This window comes from Ceratotherium simum, chromosome 21 (genome assembly GCF_057802395.1).
Source record: "Ceratotherium simum simum isolate JZ-2026a chromosome 21, ASM5780239v1, whole genome shotgun sequence".
Classification (NCBI taxonomy): domain Eukaryota; kingdom Metazoa; phylum Chordata; class Mammalia; order Perissodactyla; family Rhinocerotidae; genus Ceratotherium; species Ceratotherium simum.
In genome coordinates this window covers 50,353,784-50,367,387 of record NC_141920.1, presented here as the reverse complement: position 1 = coordinate 50,367,387, position 13,604 = coordinate 50,353,784, and the positions used below count along the sequence as shown (strand labels likewise).

General features: G+C 50.3%; 1 protein-coding gene across 1 annotated transcript in view; it reads left to right on the top strand.

Annotated features, from left to right (window-relative positions):
* ACSS1 (acyl-CoA synthetase short chain family member 1) overlaps window positions 1-13,604 on the top strand; it is a 54,098-nt gene that overhangs the window by 15,473 nt on the left and 25,021 nt on the right. Inside the window, exon 3 of the mRNA XM_004441954.3 lies at window positions 11,310-11,509. Coding sequence (XP_004442011.2) covers window positions 11,310-11,509 — 200 coding nt within the window. The remainder of the gene's footprint in view (window positions 1-11,309; window positions 11,510-13,604) is intronic.

Below are 13,604 nucleotides of genomic sequence, written 5' to 3'. Positions count from 1 at the left end.
TGGGGAGAGGAGATTGCAAGCTCCAAGGAGGGCCTGGGGGAGGGGCCCAGGCTCCTGAGGTGGGGGGTCGGGGGGGGTGGGAAGGCTCCCAGAGTGGAGGGGCGCAGCCCTGCAAGGGGAGGCTGGGGGTGGGGGTGGAGGACAGGCTCTGTGCAGGCTCCTGAGGAGGGGTGGGCACAGGCTTGTCTCCGGTCGCCTGGAGATGAGTCTTCTGGGACAGGGCTCTGTTGTTCCTATTTTGTTTTCTCCCTTCTGCTCCTGGAGGGTCAAGACAGCAGGGTAAGCCTGACTCACAGCTTTGCGTGTGGCGTCACACGGCCCTGCCTGGTGTCTGGTCCCTGTCAGGGCCTGCCTGGGACAAGGGGCACCAGGAACAACTCCCGGAAGGTTGTAGTAGCCATCCTGTAGGCCGGGCTGGGAACAGGGTACCCCAGCTCTGTCCTCCTGAAGTCACGCCTGACCCTGCGGCCTGAGGGGCAGCCCCGGGTTGATGATGGTTCATACTCATGGTCATCCTTGCTTTTAACACCCAGGACCTGACGCCCAGCCGGCTTCAGGAGCTCTCCTGCTCACCAGCTGGCAAGGCCAGAAAGAGGGTTTGAACTCAGCTTTGCTTGGCTATGGTGATGTGCTGAGGAACCTGTCTTCCATCCCAGCCCGAGGGAGGAGGTGAAGGTGTAAATGGAGCCTGCCGCTCTGCAGCACTAACTCTGTGATGGCCCGAGGCTGGTGGTTCCCCGGGGTGTGTGCACACAATATGCCCTTTTACTGACCAGGGCGATGCGTTCCAGATGTCGGCCCCTGCCCCACCTTGGACAAGCAGACACATTAAGTGCTTACACCAGCTGGGGAGGAGGGGGCTCCTCAGTGCCAGAGGCACTGGTGGCCTGGAGGAGGGACAAGGGACAGCTGCAGGAGAAGGCGAGGCCAAGCACTGTGGAGTCTTGCTGTGATTGTGGGACAGCGAGGAGCAGAAAGCCCATGGGCTGGAGTGCCCTGGAGGCAGGGGGGTTCACTGTGTGTGCCAGAGGAAGGGGTGATGGATGGGTGCTGGCTGCTCTTCAGAACAAGGGCTGCCCAGCCTGGAGCTCCTTCACCCTTCATTCTTTCTCCTGACCCTCCCGGTGGCTGTCTTGGACTTCATCTGAATGTGGTAACAGTAGGGGTCGGGCTGGGTGAGAGGTTTGACAATTTCCCATCAGCACATCCAGTTAAACTTTCTCTGAGAAGCCTGGAGCTAGGTTTCTGGGCCACTGGCAGATGGGGTGGATTCGTTTGCTCCCTGTCTGGGCCACCACAGCTTTATTCTCCCTGCTGGTTCAGCTCGAAGGGCGCTTGGGGAGAAAAGCCTTGAGCAAGCTGATGAAGCCGTGTGGGCATGGAATTCAGAAGAGGGCATGTGGGGTCTTAACAGATGCAAACATCTTCAGAAATGGTCTCCACACAGCTGGAGCTGTAGTGAGGTGTTACTCCATGGCATCGAAAGCAGCAACTTCCAGCTCCGGATGTGCCTGAGTCCCCTGGGGAGGTTTCTGACAACATAATACCCAGGCCCAGCTTGGGCCCTGCTGAGTCAGGATCTCCCCGTGGGGCCTGGGAATCTTTATTTAAAGATGCATCTCTGGTAATGCGGCTGCCGGCCCCAGCCAGCAGGAACATATCCATCAGGATTCAGTGGCAGAAAAGGGAAGTCACTGCCGCTCTTTTAAGCAGAAAGTGAGTTTATACAGGGTGCTTACAAAGCCACGGGGCGGAGGAGCAGCCTCTGGGCTGACTCCCAGCCCCCACCTCTGGCACAATCAGAATGGACTCAGGAGACCCCACAGGCACTGCTAAATTTGCAAACTCACCGCTGTGACTTTGGTCCAGGGGTTAGGAAACCGCGATTATTGCTGGTTCGGTGCCTCTCAGCAGCTAGTGGAACCTCTCCAGGAAAACCCCAGCATCTCCCAACCGTGCTGGATGGCAGCAAGGCAGCAGCATACCTTGCAACCACTCTCACATGCAGCTGTCTGATACCACCTGAGCCACACATAGGTGGCTCAGATGTGAGGTGTCTGAGGTGGAGGATGCACCCTGGGGAGGCTGGACTGGACACAAGTGAGACAATGCCATGGTGACCACAGGCAGGTCTAGTCCAGGGTGGGTTTGTGGACCCAGATTCTGCTTGATGCCTGGGAGGTTGACTGTTACAGTATGGGGACCGGGGCTGTAGCTGCCCAGATCCCAGGCTGCTCCAGTGGGGCCTGGTGGTCCCTCCTCCCAGTGCGGGTGACCAAATCTTCTGAGTCACTCATGTGTGCAAAGGCCTTTGGTCACTGCAGCTGTTCAAGGTCTGCTCTAACGAATAGGCTCCGGTCTTTACCCTGTAACTGAGTCACTGAGTGTGGGCCCGACTAGATGGAGATTCATTGCAGGCCAGGCTGTTTTCCAAAGGGACAGTCTTCTATTCTCACATTATAAACCAATTATTTTTAGACTTTACAACTAAATTGTGGACAGTTTTCCAGGATGATGTTTTACATGAGAGGCATCTTTGGCATCTTATCAGCTTGTGCAAATGGGGGCACTTTTGTGCCCACATCCACAAAAGTGCCCGTTCCAAAAGGGCATGAGGCCTGGTGTGGACTTCAGTGTCCTGGGGCTAATGCCTTGGGGCAGGGTGGGGCTGCACAGCCATCTGCAGTGGCCCTGGGGACAGGGCTGCCACGGGGTGTGTGTGAGGGTGCTCTCTGCCTTTGTCCTGGGGATGGGAGCGGGAGCCTGTGGAAGCCTAATTTCTGAACTTACACAGAACTCAGCACATTACACCCCATGTCAGGGGCCTGTGGCCTGGAGGAGGAGGCAACTGGGAGTGTAATAAGAGAGGTGTGCATGTGCTCCTCCCCTTCCTTCCAAGTGAACAACTTTAATTTTTATTAGCAATTATTTATTTATTAAATGAATGATTATTAAATAAAATGAATTAAATAATTAGTCAAGAATTATTGTTTTTATGAAGGAAACAATTAATTGAAGTGGCCTTTAAGGACAGCCTCAATGGGGGGGTCACAGGCTGCTTCTGGGGTGCTGAAGGCCCCGGGTCGGGTCTGGTGTCACAGGGCTCCTCCTCCAGCTCCTTGCTCAGTTATTCAGAAAGCCATGCTGGTAGCTGCAAACCGAGCTTGGTGGGAGTGCTGACACCACGACAATTGGCTGTTTTCCCTGAGAAAACTAGTTGTTAAACATTTGCTGGCACAGCATTGGCTCCATGTACCTCCGGTTCTTCTCAGCAGTTTCGTGTTTCTCGAGCTGCTACCAAGAGGCCAGGAAAGCAATCTCGGCCGAGGCAGTTGCCCCAATTTCTTGTACCCTCTGAATTCCCCCCGGTGTGGCTGTGTCTCCCTGCTTACTTTCCTCCAGGTGTTAATTTGGAATGTGCTGAGAAATAGGGCAGCCCCCACCTCGTGTCTCATCTGAAACTTCCTGGGTGACCTCGCCCACCTGTGTTTTGTTGTAGCTATTGCAGCCCCATGGACTTGCGTGGAGCAATGCACAGAGACCTGCCAGATGACATGTGGGCATATAAACCTGGAGTGGGACCTGAAAGACATCCTGTGGCTTTTTTTTTTTTAACCACACGGGAAAGTGATTGTTTTTAGAAGGTTAAATCCATCTTCTTCCAAATTCTGCCAGGGAAAGGACATCACTTCTGTGGTTTTCCCTGGGAGGTAAACAAGTCTGTCCGGCCAGCGGGTGAATGTCCTGCCAGGGCACCAGCTGTTTTCAGGGCTGGTTTCCAGGACTGGAGTCACCAGTGCACTCTCGCCCAGGGCTGCCAGCCTGCAGGAGCCTCTGGGGTTCTTGGTGCGCTGGCTCCTGGCTGCCTCAATGACGCGAGCTGGGCTTTGGGTCTGGAAAGGAAAGAACTTCTTTTCCGGAGACAAGATTCAGGCTGAAGGCCAAGTGCTGAGGTCCAAGGCGTTAATTAGGGAAGAGGACAGAGCTTTTCTCAAGTCTGACCGTTACTTCCATTCTATGAGGGCTTGTCTAGAGGCCGGCCGCAGGCTGGGCTGTGTCAGAATGAGAGAGAAATGCTCAGGATGTGGGGTTTGACCTGGACATGCCTAGGGAGATGGACCCTGGGGCAGGAAGTCCTGAGTGTGGAGCCAAAAACCGAATGATGAAGGAAAAGCCCCCCTCCCTCCCTGTTCTCCTCCATCCCGATTATCAGAAACTTTTAACACTTGTCTTGCTAATTTCCCTTTTGAACAGGGTCCGGCTCAGGTCCAGAGCCCTCAGTTTATTCTGAAAATAAATTGACATTAAAAAAATAGGCCAACCCCCCAAAGTGTTACATAAAAAACAATAGAGTTGGCAGATGGCAAAAATCATGCAGTTTGGGAACCTGTGCAATGGAAAGCGAGTTGTTCTGATGCTGAGGGTTATGAGAACTGGTTAAGAGCAAGACCCTTGGAGCCAGGCCTGGGTTCGAATCCTGCCCTGACCCTTTCAGTTGAACAATCTTGAGAAGTCACTTAACTTTTCTGTGCTTCAGTTTCCTCATTTGGAAAATGGGGGTGGGGGGTGATGATAGCTCATAGCCCCAGATATTTCGAGAGTTAAGTGGTGCTGAAGGATTCAGAGCAGGCCTGGGCACAGGACATTTGCTGAATCGCTGTTACTGTCGTCCTTCCATAGGAGGGAAACGTGAATAGGGGTAGGGAGGAAGGAGGAGGGCATTCTGGATAGTAATACATGGGGGCTGGGGAAGTAACCAGCCCCTTGATGCTGACGAGGTAGGTGACAGTGGCTCTGAAGGTGGCTGTGGCTGGCCTGAGGAGCTCACATTGGGCAGCAAGTGTGGCTGGAGAAGTTGGGAGGGCTGGTGGAGATGGAGGGTGACATAGTGGGTGACAGCCAGGTGGGGTGTGCAGAGTATGTGGGGTGGGCCTGCCTTCCTGCAGCCTCTTGGAACCACAGGCCAGGGGCCAGGTGGCTGGACCCTGCAGGCTGGTAGCAGCCCAGGCTGTGGATGATGCATCCTTCTCAAATCCACCCCTGACCCCAAAGCGAGGATTTCCCGCCAGCACCCGCCGCGGGACACAGAGCAGATGGGCTGTGCAGGCAAGGGCTTCCTGCGAGGCATTTGCATACCCTGTGAGTCTCATCCCCGAGCCAATGCATGGACACCTGAGACTTACATGAACGCAGACTGGCATTTTCATTCTCCCTCCTAGGAAGAGGCCCTGAGATGCCAAACTTATATTAAGGAACCGCCAATTTTCACTAATTTTCTTTTTCTATCATTTCCTGCAATAATTATAGCTACTGCTTGTAGGGTGTCTTTGTATGTGCCTGGGACTTCATATTTGGTCCTTGTCTTAAGTCTGTTCCAGCTGCTATAACAAAACACCACACACTGGGTGGCTTATAAATAACACATACTTATTCCTCACAGTTGTGGAGGCTGGAAGTCCAAGATCAGGGCGCCAGCACAGTTGCATTCTGGTGTGGGCCCTCCTCCTGGGTCATAGCCAGTGCCTTGTCCGTATGTCCTCACATGCGAAAGGGGCGAGGGAGCTCTGTGGGGTCACTTTTATAAGGGCACTAATCCCTTTCATGAGGGCTCCCCCCACATGACCTAAGCACCTCCCAAAGGCCCCCCTCCTGATGCCATCACCTTTGGGGGTTAGGATTTTCACATGTGAGTGTGGAGGGGACACAAACACACAGACCATGTCAGTCCTCACAATTACCTTGGTAGCAGGTCCTATTATTAGGCCATTCTATAGATGAGATAATCAAGGCCCCAGGGGTGTATGGACCTGGGGTGGAACACCGTCCCTCTGAACAGATGTTTGGCCTCCAATGAGACACTCTCCTGAGAGAAAATCCCTCCAAATCCAGTATTTTCCTCAGAGTATAGCGAAGTCTCAAGGAGAATATACTTCTGTAAGAAATTTAGGAAAATGCAGCTTTTGTGATCCCAAGTTCAAGGGTTGACCTGGTGTCACCAGTGGCAATTCACCTTATCTCCTGCAAACCCTAAGTGTGCCTGGGGCCTTCCTTGGCAAACAGCAGCTTTGGGAGTTTTTCTTGTTTAAGTGTGCCTACTGCTGTATATTTCACGGCAGCTCCTCTTTGCTAAAGGTCATGGTCACAAAATCACATAACGATGTGTGAGGCATTTCATCCTCGGTTTATGAGCTCGTTCAGCTGATTTACTGGGTTCTGTTCTCTCAGTGGCAGAAAGTAGCAGAGTGAGCAAATTTCATCACCATTAAATCAGATTTAGTGGGTGCAGTAATGTCTGGGTCAGAGGAGTCTGCCTGGAGAGAAGGAGTTCATCCCTAGGCCTGGTTTTGAGACATGATTCATGAGCCATCCACGTGCCCTGCCCGGCCCTCCACACTCTCCCTGTGCAAGAAGGGGTCCCTCTTGTTATGTTCCACTTTCCTAAAGCTGATCCTTTCTTCTCTCACTACCTCTGTCTCCCAGAATGGCTTGCAGAAGAGAATATCAAGTTCTAGAGACAGTGTACCCTGGACAGATGGGTGTCCTTTCATGTTCTGCATCTGGACCATGGAGCAGACACTCCCCTGGCAGCACCCGGGCCTGGAGGAGGGCAGTGACTCTGAAATCTTTGTGTCTGTCATGGGCCTTAACATTCGCACATCAACACGATTACCTGGCTCTACTTCCCTAATTGGCAGAAGAAACTGAAGAGAAAAGTAGCTAGGGGTTGGTATCAGTGGGGATGGTCCTTCGCATTTGCCTCTCAAAGGGCAGGACATTTTCCTGCCACTGTGACGCTGAGGTGATGGCAGCCTCGCCCTCTCTCGAGGAAGATGGAAGGCATCTGCAGAGTGGACACCCTGCGCCTGCCAGGGCTCTTCTTGTTTCACTCCCTACTGTTCCCATTCATTCAACAGATATTTATGGAGCACCTTCTCCGAGCTGGGCTCAGCTCCAGGCGCTGGGAAGAAAGCAGTAAACCCCCCAATCCCTGCCCGAGGAGAGCTTGTGCTCAGTGGGGCAGACGGACAGTGAAGAAGGTCAGTCTGTCAGCTAGTGTTTATTTAATGAACACTAAGAGCTAGAGTAATTGTAGGAAGTGAGCAAATCATGCTTTCCCAATTTGTTTATGTCTTAAATACAACAACACACACACATGGTTTATCTTATTTCCCTGGGCTGTCATTGAGAAATAGCTAGGAGGGAAAGATACTTTCAAATAGAAACCATGAAAAAACAGCCTTGATTGGAAGATAGATAAATAAACAAATATGAGTGTATTTCTTCCTGTTTTTTCTTCTGAACTCTGTTTCCAGCTGTGTCCTGTGTTGGACTGAGCTCGATCAGGGGGTCTTTATACTGTCTGAGTTTGGGCAGGTGTCATGTTGGTTACAAATACTTGTGGTCAGATCTGTCTTGAGCATTGGATAAACGTTATTCCCAGTTGATGTCTAAGAGTTGGCTATAGAAGGTCTCCTTCCTTCCTCCAAGGCCAGTTAGCATTTTAGTGGTGTTAAGCACCATGAACACAAGGCCAAATTTATGTATTTGTGTACGTTATTTGCATATGTCTACACTGAAGGGTTGGGTCCTGAGGAGTCTACACTGCAGACAAACTTAGGTGTTTGCTCAGTACCTGAATAACAGATGTTATATTTCTCTTTGCACTTGAAAATGTAACTCTAACTCATTTTAGTGAGGTTATTTCTCAGAAAGCTACATGTCACTGTCCCTTGGAAAGATCCCACAGGCAAGGAGGAAGCCAGTGTTTCCTGCAGCGACAGCCCAAAGCACCAGTCACCAAATGGCTGCATTATCTTTTTGACACAGAAACAGTAGCATTTCGGTTTGTGGAAGTCTTTGAGAAGTCATGAATATCCAAGAACATGCTTTTGAACACTTTTTGAGTACTTGGAATAAGAGGATCACTTGAATAACATTTATTTTTCAGTGATTTGAAGACTTAGGTTTGCTGACCATTTTTTCCATTGGTAGAAGTCTGGAGGTGATTGCTAATGAAAAGCAAAAGTTTAAAATGAATAATCTAAGCTTAAGAAATAATGGGTTAGCTGGAAAGATGAGGAGAAACTGAGATAGACTTAAATAGGGACAAATGGAAAGTCTGCTTTAAAAAAAAAAAAATTCCCTAACCATAATATGGGAAAGCCCTGGTTAAAGAGCAGCTGTTCTGTGTACTGGGGGGGGGGGTGTGTGTGTGTGTGTGTGCAGTTGGTGACCTCATGTTGAATTTGAGCCACGTGTATCAGGTATTAAAAAATCAATGTGCTCTTAATTTACAGGGTTAAATATAGAGTTAAAGTCAAGGGTCTGGGTGTACCCATATTCTGCTCTGGGCAGACACCATGGGAATGTGGGGGTCATTTGGTAACCTGGAGGTGTCTAGAGAATGTGAGTGGGGTCCTGGAGGGCTGGACAAGAGAACCTGGGAGTGGAAAGGGCTTACGGGGCAGTGGGGGGGGCGGAGTATTGAGGAATTTGAAGAGCTGTCATCGAATGACAAATTAGATTTATTTTGGGCAGCTTTAAAGGGCGGAGGTAGGACCAAGGGGTGGAATTTAAACAGCTACAAATCTTGGTCCAATTTTAGGAAGACTGTTTCTCTTCTAAAGTGACAAAGATAGAAGCAGCCCTGTGAGGTGGTAACTTCCAGCAGTGTGATGTTTAAGCAGAGGCTGGACTGCTGTGATTAAGATTGTGGCAGCCAGGGAGGCTGCAGTGTCTGACCTTCAAGGATCCCGTCGACCTTGAGGTCTATGGCCTTGGCAGAGCGGATAGGAAGGGGAGTGAGCTCAGAGATTTACCTGGATCAAATTCTTTATCAGAAATTTCTCTGGATGAGGCAGCAAGAGTGTGGGACCCACCTGACCTAGTTCCACCTGGGGTGTACATGTCGAGGCCCCTCAGTCCTCCAGGGAACAATATATGGGCTACCTTGGCTTGGTCTCCAGACACTCCCCCAGGGCTATAGGTCAACTGCCCAGCTCTGACAGCTGGGTGACTTCTGACTCTGTAGGTACAATTAACTCATTCCTTTCTCATTTGCTGGCTTGTTCCTCTTCCCTGCAGTCAACCTTTCCAGAATGCTCTCCCTGCTGCCCTCAACAGTTGTACCACTGAAGCTGAGGTGATAATGCCCTTCACACTCTCATGCATGTGCCTTCATTTCCGCAGTCAGACCTGTGCTCCTGGAGGATACTCCCTCTCATTTTCTTTGTCTAATGCCCCATTCACCCCCATGGTGCCTAAAACAGAATGTTTAACATCTTAGGAATTCACCAAAGTGAGTTAGCTGGTTTTAGTCATTTTAGAAAATGATTTCAAATAAAGACATCTGATGGGAAAGATAATACCTACTGAATGTTTGGCAGGGTCCTGGGTGGGTGACGCTTCTCGTTAATACTTATGACACAAGGTGGATGGCGCCTGCTATTTCTCTGGTGATCACGTGGCAGCTGAGAAAGGTAAGCTTCCATGCCTATGCAGCTACTGCAGAAAGCTAACCCAGGCCTCTCTGGACAGTTCACATTTGTTTTGACTTTAAACTGCTGCCTTTGGTCCGCAGAATAAGGACTGAATTTCATCACCATTGATGTGTGACACACACTCAAGCCTCTATCTCCTAGAGCACTGCCCTGAGGCGTTAAGTCCTTAGAACTATGAAAATGACGCCTGCGCTGGACCCGAGTTACTCTTCCGCATTACTGACCGTAGCTGCCTCTTCAGAGGCCATCCCAGCCACCTCCTCTGGAGTAGTAGGAGTGTCTCTGGGCCCTGGATTCTGTGGAGTTTGGTGTTGAGGGCTGTCGAGGGGGGTGCTCTTTCTTTCATCATAAACTTAGCCGAGGGGTGGGTGGGGTACCACTGAATGGCGCCTTTGTCCTTCTTCTTAAAGCTTTACAGAGAAAAGATGAAATTCTGCAGAAGAGGCGCGCTGGAGCCAGCCTGGGCAGGAGTCGCCAGTGGCCAGCGAAGAGCAGGCTGGACTTGTGATCTGGTTCTCATCTGGTCTCCTTGCACGATGGCTTTGGGAAGTAACAAAGGCCCCGTTGAGATCCCTGCCTGCGATGGGGACCGTTCATTTTCATTCCGTTGCGGTTTCCCGGGCGGCCTCTTGTTGAGCTCTGCTTTTCTCCGGAGCCCTTTCCTTGACGACCCTTTGCACACAGGGAAACCATGCAAACACGCTCGTAAGCGCCCTACGGAGCTCGAAGGAGTCTGATCTCCGGCCCGCAGACGAGCATGCAGAGGGCAGGGTGCGGCCTGCGCCAACCAGAGGGAGGTTTCGCCTTATTCTGTCCTTCTTTGTTCTTTTTATTAAATAATAAATTAAAATCAAACCATGTACAGCAAAAATGGGAAGAGAGTTATCTGCAAAGTCCACGTTCGGCAGGATCAGGTGCTAGAACAACGCTGAACCAGCGCCCAGCCGCTCTTGGGCTGCTTTTCTCCACTTCCGGCCCATCCAGACCAGGGCCAGCTCCCGCGGACTTCAGGTTTTCCGGAGAGGACTGTTGTTGGCTCCGGTTGGGCAGTATTTGGTCGCGTGCCAACCTCTAAGCCAATCAGCTTGTTCAGGGAGATGTGGGGCTCTGATTGGCGGGCAAACCTCGCGACTCCAGGGAGAGCGGGAAGGGTCGCGTGGATGCGGGAGTAGTGGGTCGGTGCGTGCCTGGTGGCCGTGCTAGTGTCCTGTCCATCTCCATCCCACCTGCCGCTTCAGCGTCCAGCACAGAGAGAAGTGGGGTGCTCTCACTACCGCCAGCCCTGCCCTAGCGCTGCAGGGAGGGTGGCTGTCCTGCACCACCTCCCCTCGCGATCCACTGTGGCTTCGCAGCGTTGGGTCTGTTGCCTGAGTCCTGGTCCCGGCCTGGCAGGAGCCTGGCTTGGTGCCACTGCCAGTGCTGATTCAGAAAATTGGGGCCTTACTACCTCGCTAAATGTCTTACTTATGAGATCCTTCTTTCGGAGGCGAATGTTTTCAGAAGTCTCAGGGATATGACCATCTAGGCTGTGGACACTGGTCTCTGAGAAGTCCTGCTCTAGATGGATGCATGGACAGCCATTTTACCTCGGCAGTGTGGCAGTGAATCTCTGTCAATACCAATCTACAAAGTTAAAAACACTGTTTACTGGATAAGAACTTTCCATGCAATAAGTATTTGAGTGCCTGCTGTCCTCCAGGCACTGGCTAGGTGCACAGTACTTGCAGTTTGCAGAATTATTCCACCCCCAATTAGTCTGCGTTTTGGCTCTCCCCGGTCTCTGATAGCCTTCTCTTCTCTGTGCGGCAGGGAACTGCTGGAGACCACATGCCGCCTGGCCAACACGCTGAAGAGGCATGGAGTCTGTCGAGGGGACCGTGTGGCCATTTATATGCCTGTGTCCCCACTAGCTGTGGCTGCAATGCTGGCCTGTGCCAGGATCGGAGCCGTCCACACAGTTGTCTTTGCTGGCTTCAGTGCGGAGTCCTTGGCTGGGAGAATCAATGATGGTGAGCTTGAGGGCAGGGGGAGGGAGGGAGGAACCCGGAATCCCCTGCTCCATGTCCCTTGGGGCCTGGCCATCAGGGACTTAGAGTGGAGACAGACATTAAAGAAAGTCACACAGACAAATGACAGACACTACCAGGGACAGGCAAATGGCTGAATGAGCATATGTTTTGTGAGCTGAAATCTGAGTATGTGTGTGTTGGATTTAACCAGGTGAAGAAGGGAGGGAAGATTCCAGGTGGAGGGAACAGCCTAGATGCTGTCTGAGTGGTGGGAAGAGCACAGTGTGTGTGAGGGCCTGCAGGAGGCTGGCATGGCTGCAGTGGAGGAGGGAAGAAACATGTAGGGTGAGATGAGCCTAGGGAGGTACAGGGAAAGTCCCATGGGTCAATAGCTGGAAGCTTTCCCTCGTGAAGAGTGATGGGGACCATCTCCGGAGGCCTGGAGTCAGGGTTGGGGGCCTGTGAGGTATCTTGAAGACTTTCTCTCCATAGGTGGGTCAGAGTCTCCCGGACAGTGTGCAGAACAATATACTTCCTTTTTCTGGTGTCAGAGGGCCCAATGTTGGGGTTGTGCCCCATGTCTGTGCAGTCTGAACCCTGCTCCAGTGAGATTCTAGAGAGAGTTCCTGACCTGGCTCCCCAAGGAGGGTGCCAAGGGGGCCATTGGGAGTTCTTTGTGTCTCGTAGGACTTGCTTTGGGTAGTGGACAGAGCTACAGGGTGGAGTTCTCAGCCCCCTGCTGACCACCCTCTTTAGACAAGGCTAGGAAACCTTTCCACTCCCTTGCAGTGTTTCTCCCTCCACTTTCAAGTGTTGGTGCTGCTATCCCTCTTTCTGCTTCTTCTCTCTCTTTCTCTCTCTAAACTCTGTAGCACGTCCTATGTGTCCGGCACTGTTCTAAGCACTTTGCAAAAGTCATCTCATTTAACTAACTTAGTCCTCATAAATACTGTATGAGATAGTATTCTTACTATTTCTCTCTCCCTTTTATTACCATTGTAACCATTTTTAAGTGTATACTGTAGTGGCATTAAGTACATTCACAATCTTGTGCGCCCATCATCATCACAATGGTCTATTCCAGAACATTTCCATCACCCCAAACGGACTTCTTATACCCATTAAGCAGGTGTTCCCCATTTCCCCCTCCACTCAGCCTCTGGCAACCACTAATCTGCTTTCTGTCTCTATGATTTACCTATTCTGGATATTTCATATAAATGAACTCAAAACAATATGTGGCCTTTTGTGTTCAGCTTCTTTCACTAAGCCTAATGCTTTCAAGGTTCATCCATGTTGTAGCATGTATCAGTACTTCTTTTCTTTTTATAGCTGAATAATATTTCACTGTATGGATATACCACATTTGGTTTATCCATTCATCTGTTGATGGACATTTGACTTGTTTCCACTTTTTGGCTGTTGTGACTAGAGCTGCTATGAATGTTTGTGTGCAAGAACACCTGCTTTCGATTTGTTGGGTATATACCTAGGAGTGGAATTGCTGGCACATATGGTAATTCTATGTTTAACTTACTGAGGAACTGCAAAACTGTTTTCCAAATGAGCTGCTCTGTTTTACATTCCCACTAGTGACGTATGAGAGTTCCAATTTCTCTGAATCCTCATCAACACTTGTTATTTTCTTCAAAAAAAAAATTTAAAAACTGTAGCCATCCTAGTGGGTATGAAGTGGTATCCTAGTGTGGTTTTGATATGCATTTTCCTGTGCTTGTTGAGGGAATATAATTGAGCATCTTTTCCTGTGCTTGTTATCCATTTGTATGTCTTCTTTGGAGAAATGTCTACTTAAGCCCTTTGCCCAATTTTTAATTGGTTGTTTGTCTTTTTGTTGTTGAGTTGTAAGAGTTCTCTGTATATTCTGGTTGCTAGACCTTTATCAGACATATGATTTGCAATTATCCTCTCCTGTTCTGTCGGTTGTCTTTCCACTCTCCCGATAGTGTCCTTTGATTCAGAAAAGTTTTTAATTGTTGATGAAGTCCAGTTAATTGATTTCTTTTTCTTTTGCTGCTTGTGCTTTTGGTGTATTCTTTAAGAATCCATTGTCAAATCCAACGTCATAAAGATTTGC